This window comes from Argiope bruennichi, chromosome 4 (assembly GCF_947563725.1).
Source record: "Argiope bruennichi chromosome 4, qqArgBrue1.1, whole genome shotgun sequence".
NCBI lineage: Eukaryota > Metazoa > Arthropoda > Arachnida > Araneae > Araneidae > Argiope > Argiope bruennichi.
In genome coordinates this window covers 48205588-48225559 of record NC_079154.1, presented here as the reverse complement: position 1 = coordinate 48225559, position 19972 = coordinate 48205588, and the positions used below count along the sequence as shown (strand labels likewise).

The following is a 19972-nucleotide window of genomic DNA, read 5'->3' as shown; positions in this document are numbered from 1 at the left end:
TTTGATAAAAAAATGAACCAGAAAGCTTCTATATTAAAAGCGGCGTTTTACTTCACTTTCTAAGTAATGTTTATTGGCGAAAATATTATTTTTTCGTGATTTTAAGTTATATAAGCATTTCAGATTTAAAATTATGACTACCATATAACGCTGTTGCAGCAGTCCAACTGTAAACATGTTGTGTTTGTATAAGAAAAAGAAATTAAATCCTAATTGAGACATCAATAAAAATAATAGAAAAAAGTAGGTGCAATTTAATAGTAAAATTAAATTTCTATCAAACAAAACAAAAACATCCCTACCTTGATTGAGATGATGAGCCATTCCCTCCGGACAGTAGGGATGATTCAGTCCTGATATGGGGTCGATCAGACCCCAGTGGGGTGGCATATCAGGCCTCAGATAACCGTGTCCAGATGACGCAAAGGTGGAAAATCCGGCTGCACGGTTCAATTCATTCTGGTCGCACCCGCTAGCCTGCGAAGTGGCTGACATTAAAGAGTTCTGGGCGGCCAGATTCAATCCCGAAGTTAGGGCTGATATACCGTAACCTGGACTCTGATCGTGGACACTGGGCGGTTGAGATCCTGACCAGTGGTGTCCACTCTGAGACACCATAGACTGGTGGCTAGCCATGCTCTGACCGGCCGCTACATATGGAAGCATAGCTAGGCTTCCAGTTGAGGAGGCATACAGGGCGGTTGATGAGGGGGAGGAAGCATCCACTGAGTAGCCTGAAGACGGTTTACCCGGGTAAAGATCTCTGCCTGAATACGACGGTGGAGAGGAGTAATTACCGGCCATGCTATAAGGAGCCATGCTGCTAAACGTACTGACCATGACTGTATCACTGGCAGAGCTCACGCCGGGAGCGACTTCCCGGTCCTTTTCTCCGTCAGATGGCGCCGTGGGATGTAGGGGATGATCTGGCTGAGCGACTACGGAGGCTGTCCTACATCTCGTCTCCCGCCCCTCACCCTGCTTTGTGGGCGGAGTCGATGATTCAGAGTGGTTGTACGACTCCAATGTTGGGTGGATCTCATCGTCTTCGCTGGAATGCTTGATTGGATGATAGTGGCCGTTTTCCATGATGGATGACATCGTCTGGTAGTTCCAAGCGTCGCCGGTGGCTCTGTCTGGAGATTGGGGGGTGGTATCCTCTACAGCCCATGCTGGGGTGGTATCCGGGGATTTGTTTTTGTTGTCGTTCCAAGTTTTCGGTGGTTGTTGTTGACTATGAGTTTTGGTATGTGCCGATTTTCGAATGGTTTTTCTCGAAGATGCAGTTCCATTATCTGAGGTGTAAGTTGAATTTTCTCCAGATTCTTCTAGCTTTGAATCTTGAATCACCGAATGGGTGAACATGTTCAAGTTTGTTGGGCACTGCAGAGCGTTTTCATGTTTCGCATTCGTGTTCGAATCAGCTCTTGAAATGGATATACTGTCCATCCAAGAAGCCCTTCTGACCGCTTGACTATCTTTTTCATTAGTCATTTGAGCATCCAGGATCCCTTTTTCTGGCTTCTTCTCCCACATTTCTGATTTTGTACTGTGTGAATCGGCGTAGTTTGAATAATACTTGTTATAGGAATGCAGATTAAAATGATGCGCCTGATCATCTCGCACATTCTGCTGATTCAACCAAGATTCGACATTTGATTGGAGAAGGGGATGGTGATTAGAACACCAAGATTCCACAGAAGAAATATCAGGTACTGAATGAGAATGGGTTTCTGCTTTTGAAGATTCTTGACCCTTTTCTTGTTTATGGACTCTTTTATCATTCCCATACTCTTCCCATTGGTTACCACAAGTTGCTTCTGTTGTTTTAGGATTATGATTAAGTAGCGCCAAAATTTGAGGATTGTGTAGAAATAATTGTTGCCTATCATTTTTGGACACCGATGATCCATCCCCTTGATGGGTTTTATTATTATAGCCATTTTCAATGAACTCCCCAATTAACCTCATCGTCGTAGGATCCACTTGATAATCTATAATATGGTTTTGGGAGCCTTCCACTGTAGAAGAATTTAAATTAAGTGACCATGATTCGTTGATTGGTTTTTCTTGGAAAACGTCCGAATGATCACTTGGTGAAACAGTTTCGATATCAACTGCACTGCCTTCACCTTCAGTTGCCTCACTGCCCAAGTAGGATTTATCTTCTCTTAAATCTAACATCATATTCTTCAAATTTGGCTTCGAATTTCCATGCTGGTCTCGGTCATTGTCGTGGTCTGACTTGAAGATCAGAGGCACTGCTCCTTCGCAATTTGCAGTTTTAATATTAGAACTTTTCCTCAAGGAGCTTGAATGTGCAGGTTTTATGGAAAAGTCTGTTTCAATTGGTAAATGCTGATGGGCGACTATGTTATTCACTATCAGAGTGTCTGACTGAGACGTGGATGTATTTTTGTCAAAGTTTTCATAACAGTTCTGGGGAAAATAGTCTGAAAATTCAGCATTCGAAACAAAATGAGTAATTGGATTGTTTGAACCTACTGGAATTGCATTAGCTTGGGATTCAGCTATTTCCCTAAGTATGCTATTATAGTTCTTGGAAGCTTCACTCTCTTCGGCTTGTGAATATATGCCTTGCTTTGATGTCTCCCGCATGGAAGTCATATTCACTTTCCTGATCTAAAACAAGCATAAAAAAACGCAATGTAATAATTTTAAAAAATGATATTATCACAAATATTCTAGCTAAAATACAGAAGAAATCAGTAGTTTAACTAGACAGCAATGGGTCCCCTTCAAAAGTCTATGGTGGAGACCTTAGAAAATTATATTCAATATTATCACTAATAATAGAAGTATTTGATCATTTCACAGTGATACCGCGATTATTTGATTTTAAAGAAAGAGTGAAGAGATAATTCACTAAATTACTGAATAAGATAATTCAGTGAATCACTTGTTTGCAATATCTATATGCTTATGTAATTATAACATTTAGGCACTTAAAGACCATGTATCAATTTTGTAAGTCTTGCCGTCCTAGACTTCCTCTATTATCATTAATAGTTTAATCAGCACAAACAAAGAAAAATATGATTAAAAATATAGTATTAACCATAAAAGGCAATGTATTTTTGATTTATTTCTCTAAAATTTACTTCTAAAAATTACAAATTTACTAAATGTTTTGTTTTCGATACTAAAATATGTACAAGAAAAAAAACCCATTGAATTTACCAATACCAGTTGGAAAATCATAAATGAATTTTCCAACTGGTATTCGTAAAGGAAATAAATTAGTGCAAATGACAATGAATTAGAAAACAATGCATTTCTATTTTTATTTTTTAGTAATAATTTAATATTCTAACAATAAATATCCATTTATTGTAAAAAAATTAATATAAATAATATTTTTTGAATAACTACAGTAAGATAGTAAATCATTGTATCTAATAAAAAGTTTTCATTTTCTTTTAAAGGAATGTTTCTTTTACAGATAAATGTGCCCTATATTATTAGGATGTTATTATGCGTAGCAGTAAATGAAAATTTACGAATATTGCCTATTCTATAGAATGTGATTTTTTTAATCTACTGTATTTTATATTACTTTTTCTGTCATAAACTATGATGTACATTTTAAAATACCAAACTTTAAAGAAAAAAAATACATAAAAGTAACTATATAACTAAATTTGCTTCTGATTGTATTCATTAAAAAGCACGAGACAATAAACAGACATTTAAATTTGATTAATCCATAAACTTTTAATAAGAAATTAAGTAAAGTGAAAAAAAACTTACTGAATTTTTTTAAATGAGCTAATGGATTAAAAAAACTATTTTTATTGAAAAAGAAATAATTAAAAGCCTATTCACTGTTATTAATGCAATTTTATTCAAGGCAATGTGTTTTGCCAGGGAATCAGTAAGGTTTTAAAGAGAAATTGGTACCTTCTTTAGAAATTCTAGACAAGGCCAAATTCTTCTTAAGATTAAAATTGCTTTAAATTCTATGTTTAAAAAAATTCTTAAAAATTTTAAATAAAAAAACTGGTTAGTTTTGAATTTAAAAAACGAGTTAAAACAATATTTATTTATTTATTATTATTATTATTTTAGTAGCTTTAGAAATAAAAAAGAAAGTCAATTTAGCATATAAAAACTTATTTTTAGAAAAAAAAGAAAAAGGAATTTTGATTTATATAATTTAATTATTAACTTTAGAATTTGCTTTAAAATTTATTAAAGTGTTTTTCAGTGTTATTTTTCTTAAAACTAGAACTAGATAAGACATTACGTTGCAATTAAAACTAGACTCCACCCCTCATTTTCAAATATGATAGGTATACTTCTAAAAAGAAACCAAGTACAAAAAAAATGGACTTTGGTTTTATTTTTAAAGGTCATTTCTGAAGCAAGGAAAATCTCATATATCTATGCATCATCAATATATAACTTATGCTACATGATTATTGATATGCGCGATTTTTTATGTTACATTAATGAGATTTTAAAATAGCAAATGAATTTTACTCTTATCCTAGATATGTAGGAAAATTTGTTAAATTAAACTGAAATCAGAATTCACAATTTGAATTAGAAAATGTTGGAAACGAAAAAAACACTTTGAATATTGTTGTCAAAAAGTTTTGCCACTACATTTTGTTTACCTTTTCAAAAACTCACGATATTATTGTTTTGAAGTAAAATTTGATTGCTCAAAGTTCTAAAGATTCTAAATTCCAATTCTAAAGTCCGATAAGATTATTGAAGCTCAGTTTTTTGTCGACCAAGATAAAATTATTCAAAATAAGTCACTGTTTACAAGCCCCAATTTGAGAGAAAGAACTGAACCATCCTGCTTATAATTACATATTTCAAACTACTGGAGGAAAAAAGAAAAACAAATTTCAAAAGAATGCTAAAGTTTAGTAGGGTATATTTCGAAATATAAAAAATGCAATAACCGTTTTTTTTTTTTTTTCCCGAAAAAAAAAGTCGACCTAAAGATTTTGATAGACTCTTTACTTTAGGTTTTTTCAAATCAAAATAAATAAATAAATGACATTTTGAAAATTACATTTCTTTTTCCTTTTATATATCAGTGAATATGATATATTAGAAAATCACTAAGTTACAAGAATAAAGCTTTGTACACAATTTTTTTATACCATAAATGCACATTTCTGCTAAATTTTGGGTGATTTAGCCAAAGGGATCTTTATATTCATCCATGGTGTATATAAATGTGGCCATTCAAAAGCACAATGGACTACAGTAAGAAATTAAAAATAACTTTAAAAAAATCAGAATTACAAATAAGTGTCAAATGTTTGGACTAAATTCATCGTCTAGTCGATTGTCTGTTGGTCTATTTGTTCTTAGGAACGCGGTAACTTAAAAATACAAAAGGAAGCCTGAATTTTAATATGTGAATGTTTAATAAAAGTTGTAATTCTATCCAAAATTATACAATGGAAAGAAGTCAGTCTCCCTATGCATATTCTATTTTCTTTACTAAATGGCCGATTAATGAGGAAACATGTGAAAAATGCATTGAAAAATACAGGATATCTTTAACTTATTTTATACGATTAAGCAAATCGTTCATTCTTTTGATATTTATTATGCCTTTTTAATTCATTGTACGTTTATGCCATTTAGAGTTTGTAGTTTTATTACGAATATTATTGAATTCTTATATAGCAGTAATTGAATTACATTTTAAATGTCTGCTAGCTATTGTTAATTTTAGATTTTTTTCTTTATATCGTTTTTTTTTTTCTTTAATTTGTGTCATTCCTTTTTAAAGCGCATACCATTAAGATGTGACTTTTCTCTTACAACCAGAAATTTATTTTAACACGATGATGACCATAGTCTATTATCCACAAATTACATTACGATAAAAAAAAGTCTGAAAACGTCTAAAAATAAAATACATTCTTGTGCCCCCACCCCCGCCCGCAAAAAAAAAAAAAAAAAAAAAAAAAAAAACTTTTATTTTACATGATTTTAAAATTCAAAACTTTTCAGTGATATCTGTTTTATTGAGTATAATCTTTTCACCCATTTTAATACATTTTTAAAATTATTTTTAAGCACATATTACGAGATATTTTTTATTGTTTTACTTACTGGATTCATTCTCACGCACGTGCTATTAAATACATTTTTATTTTTTTGCATGAATGTTATAGCTGCTATATAGCAGAGACTAAATTTTAATAATAAAATGGAAGTAAAAAGGAATCTAGGGTAAAAGATTATCATGCCGAGATGTTAAAGACTGGTTCTCCTTAAAAAAATTTTTTCTATAGAGCTTTTATATATGAATATTTCTATTATAACGATGCAATACATATATTCATACAGGAGAATATCTGATTTTTGTGAGCAAATTTGGTCTCTTAAAATCAATTATTCAATAAAAAAATTGTATAACTTGTTTTAACCAATTCTAAGAATAATAAATAAATACAGAATTTAGGTAATTGGCTTCGTAAGTGAAAAAAATCAATTTTTTTCTCCAATTAAACGCCGTTAGTCATATATTCATGTCTGATAATTTTAAACTTGATAGTTCCCTTTTTTAATTCTTCATTTTCATAATAATTCATTGGTAGGGAATAATCTTATTTTATCGAATGTATGAAGAGATCGTTTGTCTGTGTGCAACAACATTCGCATGTGTAATACTGTTAAGTATATGCAAATAAAATTGGATTTAATTTAGCATAAAAGTTGCAAAAAATAAAAAAATCTTCTTTTACATAATGTTTGGAAATAAATCTCATTTTGATACTTTAATTCTTACGATCGTTTGGTATTAAAAGCCCTTTTCTTCACTTAACAACGAATTCGTTTATTTTTAAAAAATGTTGTTTACTTTAAAAAAAATTTTGTGATATCCTTTTTGATTTTAAGCTTTTTCTTTATTAGCAAAACAAACTTATTAAATAATTATTTTTTCATCTTGATGTGTTTAACTTCAAAAGTAAAAATTAAATAATTTATTTTCTACTAGATTATAAAATTTTACTCGAGATTTTTTATTTAATCGCTTTTGCAGCAGACGATAAGTTTTTCATTTTTCGTAATGAATTTTTGAATGATAAGCGAGAGATTTTAATTAGTGTTTTGGAAATATTCTGGTTATTTTTAAGATAAACATATATTTCTGAAGCTTTTATTTTAAACCAGAAAATTTAATGAAATATCCATTTGGCTATACACATAGTCAATCTTCCGACTTAAAACTCTGTGAAATAGCGTTTAAAAGAAATAAATTATTTTTTAAAGGCTAAAATGATTTTTTTTTAAAGCGAAACTGCTAAAAGCAAAATACAGATTGTCATGTTTTGTTATATTATTTTCTATTTTTATTCTTAGCCCATTTGTTACATCTCTCTCTCTCTCTCTCTATATATATATATATATATATATATATACTAGCCACCTTTGGCGACCAGCCGGTTCGCCAATCTTAATGCTCGTTAAAATTTTAATAATTAAATATTTTATGTAATTCCTAGTTTAATATCTTCTTCATCAAATATTTTAAAGCTTCAAATTTTGATAGTCATGTAATTCACTCTAAATAATATAAAGTCCTTCAGCCATAACATAATATGTATCTCTCTAATTTTCTGTTAGTTTCGGTAGAATTTATGCTTAAAATTAAAATGGAAATGACTAAACTGCAATTAATATAATAATATTTTTTACTGAAACAAAGCATTTTTTTTAATAATATGATTACTGATAATAGTCAATGAGCGTTTAAACTTTATGGGCACTAAAGAATATCTTTCTTAAGTTATGTAATACCTCAAGAATTTGTCTACAAAATTTTCTTAGATTCAACATGGACAGATCGATTCATTAACAATGTTTCATTTTAAATGCATCAAACTTTAAGAAAATAAAATGAATCGTTTAAAATAATCGGCCGAAAACAGGTTTAAAAAAACTACTTAAAAAACGATGTACGAACTATAAGCATATACAAAAAAATATATAACTAACATAAATACAATTTAATTAAAAAAGCATGCAACTAACCTAAAAATAATTTAAATCATTGAAAACAGGTTAAAAAAAACTACTTAAAAAAAGATGTACTTAAAACTATAAGCATATACAAAAAATATATAACTAACTTGAATACAATTTACTTACAAAAGCATGCAACTAACCTAAAAATAATTTAAATCATCCGTTGATAACGGTTGTCATGGCAACAATCAGAACACAGTGCGCATGCGTGAATTTTCTTCGCCAGTTACGTTAACGCAAATGCGTGAATTTTTCTACGCCAGTTGGGGTAACGCTATGCAGATTATACATTTTTATTTTCCTTTATTCTGTGTTATTTTAATTCAAAAGTACTTCAGAATGAATCTGAAACATGGATTAATTAACAATGTTTAATTTTAAATGCATCAAACATTAAGAAAATAAACAGAATTGTTTAAAATAATCCGCCGAAAAATATTAACCCTAGCCTCATTACTGTTGGGAGAAAAAAAAAAAACTGAAGCCTTACTCATTTGGCGGTGGAGAAAGTGCAAGATTTTTTTGGCGGAAAAGTTGGCGGTGGGGAAAATGGAAGATTTTTTTGGCGGGAAAGTTTGTTTTTAATTAATAATTAAAATTCTAATTAAAAATTAGAAAAAAGGAACCCCAGGTGCACATTCCCGACCTCCAAGGTATACATGTATCAAATTTGGTAGCTGTAGGTCAAACGGTCTGGCCTGTAGAGCGCCAACACACACACACATACACATTGAGCTTTATTATAAGTATATATATATATAAAAGATCTAAGATCTAAGTTAATAAAAAATTAAGCAAATTTATGATATTCTTTAGTTTATAATGCTCCGAAAACTGTGTCATCTCACAAAAATTCATCTTACTCCGTCTTAAAAATGGGAAAAATCACCTTTTTCATAACATCAGTTTTATTTCGTGTAGTTCCCCCCCCCCCTCTAATTCTAAAAAAAAATAAATAAAAAAAATATTTAAAGCATAAATTTGTAACAATACTTTTATTGATCTGGTGAAATTGAAAGTAATTTCGGTGTTTTATCAAACCATTCAAATACCCCAACCTCAAAATTAAGATTTAAAAATAGAAACTTAGCTCAGGATTATCCATTCCGGTTTTATTTCGTGGTATATGTATTTCCCTAATATATATGCACTTTTACTTTATTACAAGAATTTGTGATAAATTGATTCCATTAAATGTATACTTTTCAGTCAAAGAATAACAAGTGAAATCTTTAACAAAGCATTCCAGTATAATAGTTCTACAGGCAAGAAAGCCAATATTCCGGGCGAGTAAGTTATTCTCCAAAGGCAGCTAGTCTAGCACACAAAACTTCAGCTAAAATGTCTTCCACACTTAGAGCCATTTGAGTTATCTTTGGAGGGTGAGTTTGGAATGATAATATTCGATAGATTCTCCCCAACTGCGCAAAAGCAAAATAGTTGTGTTTGCTACATTGTATGAACAATTAGGCTAGTTCGAAGCTTCTCCGCACAGTCTTATCGATTAAAACCTAAAATATTTGCAGCTGAGTTTTCAAGTCTTTTATGTTTGCATACAAACAATCGTCCACTGTAATAAAAGTATTGAGATCATTGAATAATAGTTACGGATAAAATAAACTTTTCATAGGAATGAATTGTCAAACAAGGATTTTTTCAAATTAATTTAAACAAAATGAAGATCAACAAATATACATTTTTTGAAAGCTCTGTATGATACACGACATTAAGCAGGGAAATTAATGAATCCATTTTTTTTAAAACTTTTCTCAGTTATGATCTGGATTGCTGTTACATAGAGCAAAGAATCAGTTTGGAGGATCGAAACCGGATTCCATAAAAGATTCGTTGGTAGGTCTTCTATAGTTAAGAATTAAATACCTCTTTGGCATGGCATATAAGTTTGGCAAATGGAGTTCTGCTCAGGAAATCTGGCTTTCAAAAAGGGGCGTTAATTTAACAAATCAAGTATGGTAAATTTCACTTCATATTTTTAAACTTTATATGGTTGAATGCCCGATTTGGTGGTTAGACGTGTAAGAGGAATGTCATACTTTGAAATCATGTCATCGTGTACCAGAATGGGATTCACTGTGTTTATAAGCAGTAACTAGACAACGAAGGACATGTAACATCGTTCTCCTTTTTCCATGCCATAAAAAAAAAACTTATTCATTGATCAATTTAAAACACGTTTAGCCTATTTATTAAGGTGAATGAATTACTGTAGAAGTCAATAAATCATTAGTGACATCGAAGCAATGGGCTTGTAAAAATAAATAACATCTTGTAAAAATATCAATTTTTACATTCATTGTCAAACTTGAATTATTACCTGTACAGGGGAATTATTACCTGATTACCTGTACAGGGTTGAAGAGTGTTTTATAGATCTTTTGATAGAGTTTATCTATAAGCAAGAATTTAGTCGCCGTCTGATAGGCAAGAAAAAACTTTTTATAAAGATTTATCACTTTTGTCACTCAGCTAACTTTATTGTTAGCTAATGACTTGAACTAAATTCCTATATCAATTTCATTATCACTGAATAGATGGATAACTGATTCTAATTTCAGAAAATTTGTTTCAAATTTTTCTTTCAATTTTTTTTTATTATCAAAATAATTTTTTTTTTGAAGAAACTAATCCAGAGAGAAATATTGTCCATTTTTGTATTATTATAATTACTTTTTTGAAGAAATTATTCCAAAAAGAATTATTGTGTCCAGTTGTTTGTCTATGAAATATATCAGTGATAGATCTGTCATCATTTTATTGAGTGCTGTATCGAAAATAATAAAGGGGGGGGGAGATATTGTTTTAAAATTAACATTTACAGATATGCATAACAAGAGTGCACATTATGAAATTAAAATAATTCATTAGATAACAATAAGAATGGTTTTCAATACCAATACAATCACTGAAGTGTTCCATTTGCCAGTATTCAACATTTACATGAACTCTAATTTAAATTTTTAAACATACGTTGGCAGAGATGCATTTAAGATTTTAACTTTTCCAGCAAGAAACATTTTACTATAAAATGATTTATATCAATATTAATGCTGGATTTTCTTTAAATCCTTTTAGCTTTAATTGTAACCGAAAGAAATAATGACAGATGATTATCTATAAAGTATCTTTAGTATGCAGAGAGGGAAAAAATCTTGCGATCATAATACTTATAATCGCAAGTAATCATAATACTGTATTAAGATTATAATCAGAATTATAATGCGATATAATAATTATAATGCGATCATAAGTATATGTCAGTAGGATGCAAGGAAAAATAAATGATGCGAAAAAGCTCTGAAAATGAACGATAAGGTGAAGGCGTATCAGGTAAATCTTATTATTAAGACTCGAAAGGTTAATGAATACCTTTCCAAGTAGATTTTCAGATTATATAAGACTGTACCTTGAAAACGTGAAATCATCTACAAAATAAGCGATTTCAGTACTTTACCTAGATAATGTGAGCTTGAAGGCATTCCTAATCGTTAAAGTGCAAAATTGATTCTAATGCTTACTTAATATTTGAAAATCGAAAAATGTTATTATTATTTTCGATTTTTAAATATTAATGTATGATATTATGCATATGAAGATTGAACGATATAAGATTGAAACATATTGTTGATGTCGTTCCTAATGACACTTGTCATACACAAGCCCACTGACGAAGTCAGCAATTTTAAGCCATTAGAGCGTCTCTTGTTTTAATAGCGCCATCTTGGACCAAGAGTGCGTCTCACGCATCACATTCGCTTGCACAGACCCTTTTTACAAGGAGCACATTCACACACCTCACAGATAGAACAGATGAGGAACAACCATGCCCGAACCGGATGCCCAGATCACGGGGAAGACGCGCTACCCCTTTGCAAGACGTCTGTTTGAAACATATAATTATTATAATTATAAGTTTCAATCTTATTATTATTGTTATAAGCCAAAGTATTTTTTTTTACTTCCAATTTGTGTTCGTGAGAAATTAATTAATAAATAAATTTTATAATTTAATTTTTTTACCACAAATTTGTGAATATTATACAAAATTATTAATAAAAATATGAAATAAAATTATTGGATATTTTTTCGATTGGTAGAATCTAGTATTACTAAATTAAATCTCTGAGAATCGATTTAAGAGTTAAAAAACATTACTGTTGTTTCTGCAAAGATTTTGCTTTCACTTAAGTATTAATATCTGCATAATCAACATATTTACTGAGTGGCATTAGAAATTGAACAATTTTCTTTAGTAAGTGCGCACACTTAATTAATCTGCAAATCTGTAACTGCACAAAGGATTCATCATTTTAAAATACAATTTTGCAACAAAAACATATTTCAGCTGTCGTTTTATAATAATCATATTCAGGATGTTGCTAATATTATACAGGATGCATGTTAATGAAGTATTTAAATAAGATTGCTACAAATAATAGTAATTGCCCTCATTTCTCAAAGGATTATATAATTAATGTACATACGATGACTGCAAGATAAAATCCTTTATATAAAAAAGATAACCGATTTGATAGTCTGAACTCATTTGTCAAAAATGGTAATTAGATAGTCAGATAGTTATATGTCAAAGACAGTAACTAGACAGAGTTATATATCAAAGACAGTAACTAGATAGTTATCACCCGTTGCTTCCTTTCTTTTTAATTTTGAAACTTTTGCAATATTTTTTTAGTATGATTTGTTTTATGCTTGTAAAGATGATTTAATGTAATCTATTTCCTCCAATTTCCTGATAAATTAAAATGTTACACAATAACAATATACAGTTTCATTAATTTAAGAACTTAATTAGCAGATTAATCGGCTAATTTAATTATAGTTCTTCCAGAGTCAAGAGCGCCATCTGCTGGTGAGATTGTGAAGAAATTGCTTTCACGAATCTAAAAATGGATTGCAATCAATTATACATTATAGACTGAAAAGTAGAATGTAGTTTTTAAAAAAATAGTTTAGTTAAATATAAAAAAATTAAAAAATAGTTTAGTTTTAAATATAGTTTTTAAAAAACACTTTAATAAGTAGTTGAAAGTGTATTTTTAGAAACTAATTATTAAAAATTTATTTTAGGCATGTATTTATCCAAGTTTTGAAATACATTTATTTCCCTATGATTTCGTATTCTTGTGATTACATAAATATATTTCAATATAAACTTTACAATGCAATATTAATTACATCTTTTCTTCTATTAAGTTGCTATCTGAAAAACAAATGATTAATGTGCATATCCAAATTTAATAAATAATTACTTTTGAGTAGCAAGCACGCAATCAGAAAAGTATTTACAAAATTTTGATTTGAATTTTAATTAAAACTATTGAAAGTTTTGCAGTTTTTTTCTCTTTATAACTTTGAAATATATATTGCATGCAAAACATTACTTTCATATCACTTAAAATTTTTTTAAAAGATTAGAATTTTCCAGTGATATTAATGTTATTTCTGAACATTTTATTTTCTAATTTTAATTAGAATTTCAAAATATTTTTAAGCCTATTTTGCACTTATACTTTTTAATATTTTGTGTTATATATACAATATAATTTTGCCTTGAGCAATACAAGAATTTTTCTGTGTGTAACTCGTTCCTATAATTAAGAATAGGTTGTTAGAAAAAATATGACGATAGTTGAATCTAACTTAAAAAACATTATCATCCTTAAATGTTTCGGACTAGACGTTTGAATCTCCTTTAATTTTTAAATATTTTTTTCTGCAATGAATTAATTATTAAAAGCTCAGAAATTTATTAGTTAACTTATTATTATTCATATTTAATAACAATATAATAACCTAAAATATTTCCAAATAAAATCTTAGAAAATAACATCATTTACATTTTTTTTGTGTGAAATTAAATAATCTATAAGGAAACATAATTATTAAAATTTGATGTGATAAAACAATTAATAATTTAATAACTGGGATAAATTGATTTTATTTACATTAGTTTAGAATGACTTTTTTATGCTTTGAAAGTTGCTTTATTAGTTGCTGTACTATTGTTAATGATGACAATTATGATTTTGCATATGGTAAATAATCAACGTTCATTGACATTCGAGTAGAAAATGATTTATTGATTACTGGTACATATTTTAAGCTCTTAAATTATAATGAAATTTATTTTAAGCGTTCCATGCTCCGTTATATCTTAAAGTTTAAATTTTCCTTTGAATTAAAAAGGGGTGTTCAAATGAAAAGGTACGAAACATTGTAACAACGTAACCATTAATACATTTGCCTATGCCGCTTTAGCAGAACGTAGCGAGACATCTAGGCGAGCGTCTGCGGCGTAGATCGGAGCATGCGCATGAGCCCGCATGCGCAGAAGGGAGCAGAGGCTCTTATAAAAAGCGCCGTCCAATTGACTAATAACGTTGAATTCGTCAAGCACAGAAGAATTATTAACTCCGATATGTAATGTGAGACTACGAAGACTACGCATCCACCAAGAACAAAAGACTGGGACTAGTCCCGGAGGGTGTGGCTCTGCTCTATGATAACGCGCGTCCATACGTCTTCAGGGTCATACACGCGGAACTGGCCAAGATCAAGTGGGAGGAGCCCGACCATCCACCCTACAGCCCGGACATGTCACCCTGCGATTTTCATGCGTTTGGTCCCCTGAAGAAACATCTGAAAGGGAAATGCTTCAACTCGGACGGTGAATGCATGGACGCTGTGAAGGACTGGGTCTCGTCACGGTCACAGGAATTCTGGGAACAAGGAGTTCTTCGATTCGTTAATCAATGGGATCGTTTTGCTCAGGCCTGTGGTGTATACTTTGAATAAAGTCGTCATTTACACCCACAATGTCGTTTCGTACCTTTTCATTTGAATACCCCTTGTTGCACATATAGAGATCTCATTTCTATTATTCCAATCTATAGAGCTGACTATGATATTATTGGGTCATACAAGATCTTTTTAAAATCTGACATCAAACGTTAATAGTAAATTAGACATACGTGAGTTATTTTTTCAGAACAATATGAGACTGCAGGCGCAAATGGTGACGACTGCAAATAGATGGCAAATTGAATTGCAACATGTCAATCGATGGCAACAACAAAAAATTTAATATGAAGACATTCTAAGTAATAATTTAAAAACTTCAATCTTTGTTCAAATAACAAGAGCGATGATTGAGGTGGCACTTTATTTTTTCATCTTTCAAGCCTCACCAGCGTGAGGATATTTATCCCACATTGTAAATTTGAAGGGAAGCAAGAAAGCATTCAAAGGAATTTGGCTTTTTCTTTGAACCTTACTTTAATCATTGGAAGGCGGAAAGTAGAGGTAATAAGAAAATATTCTAATAAAATTTTAACGATTTCTAAAATATAATTAAATTTACCTACTTTGAAAATAATGGAGTAAATGAATTGTCATACTGAATATTAGAATTTAAAATCTCTGTTAATCAAGTTACATTTTAAAAATATTCTTAATAAAAAATATTTATATTTAAATAAAATTTACATTTAGGGGGGAAAGTAGTATATTTTTGTAGTAGCATACATTTTGATTCAGTAGCTATATGATATGAAACACAATAAGAGCATGCCAATTAATACAAAATTAACTTCATCTAATAATAGAAGTTGTTAAATTAATAAGATTAAATTTCTCTGTCTTACGATATGCAGTAAGATTTTCAACTCATAATAGTCAATAATTTTCATAATAATCTTTCCAAAAAAATCTTTTCGAAAATTGGATAAAAATGGCAATGAAGAATACATTGCCTATGACGGAAGAACATGGTAAGATCGAAAATAATGATCAATGACTAATTTTTCCATGACTTGATATCCCACCACACGATCATGACTTCTGAGTGAAATTGATACATTAACGCAATAAGAAAAGAAAATCCACATGCTTTTATTTTTTTTAATTATTTTTTTTTCATTTCCCTGTACCATCAATTTTTTTCGAATGCTTTAATTATTTATAATTTAAATTTATATTGTTATTTCTAATAGTTCCAAAGTTTTAAGTAATAGGATTTACAATGTCACTTATTACTATCAATAATAATATTCAGAAGTGAAGACCGTTCAAATGCAAATACTCCCTCACTTCTCTGGATATCGACCTATCTGTTTAATTTTACTAATCATCTTTGGAATCCATCTGGTCAGCCGAAAATATATTATTTCAGTCAAATTATTAAGATAAAATTTCATGTCCACGATTCTCTCAACTTGTCAGACATTAAAGCCATGTTAATTTTATAGTCTAATATTTGCCTTGTCCATTTTGTATATGAACTTTCCTAATAGTGACCAGTTCCATGACATCATAAGGCTATTATGCCCAGTTCATTTATGCTCTGAATTGAGCAACTTAGTAGCTTCACTTTTTTATTCGTGCCGTGAACTAAACAGTTATAAAACGCAATCTTTCTTTTGCTTTCAATAATGAAAGAAAATCACACAATCAAATATTTGATGAAACAATGAAAATGATTTCGGTTTCATCCACAACAATGAAAATATTGCTGTTAAATATACTTAAAAATATGTTTAAAAGGTAATTAAATCTTGATGAGAGAATTTTATATGGCACCATTGAAAAGATAATTTTTTGGACTTCAAAATGGTGCGAAAATCAATTTTGTTTTAATATAGTTTAGAACACTACCACGATAAAAATATATCAAAATTTAGCTTAATATCGAATAGATTGTTCTAATTAAATCAAAATCTCTTCAAAAAACCTCTCTGAGCTGCGCTTACCCACCCTCGAAAGCACATTTGGACCAAATTTTTTATTCTAGATCAGACGGCCAAACTCACACATATTTCTTTATTATAAGAAAATATTTATAACATTTCTGTATTTTAAAGTTTGAAGAGTTTGAAAAGTTTTACCCTTGCGGATGGTAATAAAGGGGAGGGATAGAGAGATGAAAATGAAAATAAATTTATATTTTAATTAAAGTTCGCGGTTTGTTTAGTTCTTTTTTTTTTTTTTTTTTTTTTTTTTTGAAAAGAGAAAACAATGAAATTTACATCAATTATCATGCAAAGTTTTATTTAAAAATTTTAAAAGATTTTTTAGAAATATTTAAATGATAATTTTTGTAAATTGACATTCTACCAGTAAAATTAGCGAAGATATATGCTTGATAAAAAAACATGCTGTAGACAACTTCTAGGAGTAGAGCTAATTTATTTCTTAAGTAGTTGGGGCTTAAGTCAAAAAAAAAAAAAAAAAAAAAAATTCTTTAAAAATTATCATATACCCTTTTCCCTCAATAATTTCTGAACATATTATTGAAAAAAAAAATTTTTTTTTTTTGCACTACTGTAATATTAAATAATTTTTAAAATGGTACAATTTAATTTTCCATACTATTTGTCCTCTAGTTTTTACAATATTTTAGTAGATTTTAAAACAATACTTTTCATTAACTTTATTACTGGATGTATATTCACGCGAATTATGACGATATTAAATACATATTTATTGAATATACATTACCGCTGCTGAAGAATGAAGACCAAATTTTAAAATAAAATAAAAATTGGTTTAAAAAAAAATCTTTTAAATTTTTTTTTTTTTTGAATTTCAGAATTAATAACATGAAAAATTCTATTAGATAACGCTGAAAATAAATATTTTGAAAGTTTCTTTCATCATATTTTATTTATATTGAACCGACATCTTTTATTTTAAATTTCAAAAATCATTTTTCTTAATTGTGATTCTAAGCACAATTTATACCCATACAACTTTAATACATTTCAAAAGTTAAAAATTCCATACATTAACCGGTATTTATTAATCATATTCTTAATAGAATAAAAATGCTTTAAAAATTTTCCGACAGCTTTTGAAATGAACGAGAAAGCTTTTAGCGCCATCTAGTGACAACAAAAGATAATATTTTAAATATGTTTTAAAACGAATAATAAATTACATTTTTCTAAAAATTTAAACTATGTTGTATTAAACATGGTAATCAAAATTGTATTTAAAGAAAATGATGTCCTGAACTAGCAAAAAAAATTCTCGATTCTTCTTTTTCTTTAAATGTATCTGTTTATGAACTTTCACTTGAAGAAATTAAAAATTTGATAATTTTCAAACATATTTATTAGTGTGACAAATTCCTTCAAATTCATAACTTTTTTCAAAAAAAAAATAACAAATAAGAGGACAAATATCAAAATCTTTCTCAGCCGACTTGATTGATTATATTGAACATTACAGTATAAGAGAAAAAATATCATGTCTTCGCCTTTTTAAAATTGTTTATTGCATTCCATAAATTTGAGAGTCTTACTAAAAAGAGATAATTTATTTTAGAAATGTTTGCATATTCAAATTAAGTACAGTAGAATGTTATATATCGAACATTTCAATACATAGAACTATTTCAAGCATCTTGATTTTCAATAAAAAAAAACTGTTTCTGCATATTGAATGAAATTTCTATATATCGAACAAATGTTTTAGCATAAAATATTATGCATGCCTATATTGACAAAAAGATATCATTGGTATCGTTTGTAAAAAAGAATTAATAAAGAAAAGTAGGATTAAGTTAAGTTAAATAAATACTATTTCATCGATTCTTACTGCTATGCAAGCTCCCGGAAGTCGTGCACTAAAATGTAATAAATACTGATCGGGGTGTCGTATTTTATTCTTAACTTTCGATTTACAAATCTCTCTCCTAATCTGAATCAATATAATTTATTTTAAATTCAGTTTCGCTCTATGCTCATGAAGTAAGTACTGGCCCTAAATGAATTCTTTAAATTTGAATTGAATAATTTTTTAATTAAATTATTACATTTTTATTACAATTTTTCTGCTCTTCTCTTTATTATTTATTATTTAATAATATTCTAGAGAAAAAATATCTTAGAGACTAAAATTTACTGATTCTGAATGGCTGAATTAAACATACACACACGCATCCGCTAGTTTAATAATTAATTAAAGTGAATTGAATTAACCAATTTCAATGAAATCAATCCTTTCTTAGAATCTCAACAGATGTCGCTATGATTGCGTGCAATGAACGAGGACATAAAAAGAAAATGTTTATTGCTGATTGCACTTTATCAAAATGCCTTTCAACTTGATAGAAAATAGAAAATCATATTTAAGTTCTAAAAATTCAACACTCTATCCACAACAAGGTTTTTTGATGTTCAAAAACAGACATAAGTTATTAACTGAGAGTTTGATGTATTGACTTAATCAATGGCCAAATCGTTATTGCGATGCATTGCATTGGTCTTATCATTCACCAGATATCAAACCATTCGATTTTTTTTTTTTTTTTTTTTTTTTTTTTTTTTTTTTTTATCTAGGCAGCTATATGAAAAATTTATCTTACAAGATTAAGTAGAAAAACCTCATTAAGGTCCAAAATACTCTCACTGATTCATTTTAGAAACATAAAAATATAAAATAATTATAGTTTTTAATTTCTAAAAATAGAAATTAATAAAATCCTCACTCTGAAAACCTTATCCATTAAATTCATTTTTAAAGGAGGATGTTTTAATGGTTATCAAACCATTCGATTTCTACTTTGAAGCTATAAGAAAAATTTGCCTTAAAAGAAAAAAATACCACGTTAATATTAAAAACAATCTAATGATTCCTTTTAGGAACATAAAAATATAAATTAATAATAATTATCAATATTAATAAATGGTTATTAATTTCTAAAAGTAGAAATTAATAAAACTCTCACTCTGAAAACATCATTCACTAAATTCCTTTTTCAACGTTCGTTTGAATTTTTTAAAAATGCAACATAATGTGCAACAATTTTAAAATTATTGCAGTTCGAAATCGTTGGTTAATCTAAGCACAGTTTGAATTTCATTTTAAAACATCAACTTCTATGTTTTGTGTAACTTTTTAAATT

The 19972-nt window shown here is 28.9% G+C and overlaps 1 protein-coding gene across 1 annotated transcript in view; it reads right to left on the bottom strand.

Moving 5' to 3' along the window:
• LOC129965988 (uncharacterized) overlaps positions 1 to 19972 on the bottom strand; it is a 112543-nt gene that overhangs the window by 72746 nt on the left and 19825 nt on the right. Inside the window, exon 2 of the mRNA XM_056080312.1 lies at positions 303 to 2643. Within this exon, the coding sequence (XP_055936287.1) occupies positions 303 to 2628 (2326 nt within the window). The 5' untranslated portion in view covers positions 2629 to 2643. The remainder of the gene's footprint in view (positions 1 to 302; positions 2644 to 19972) is intronic.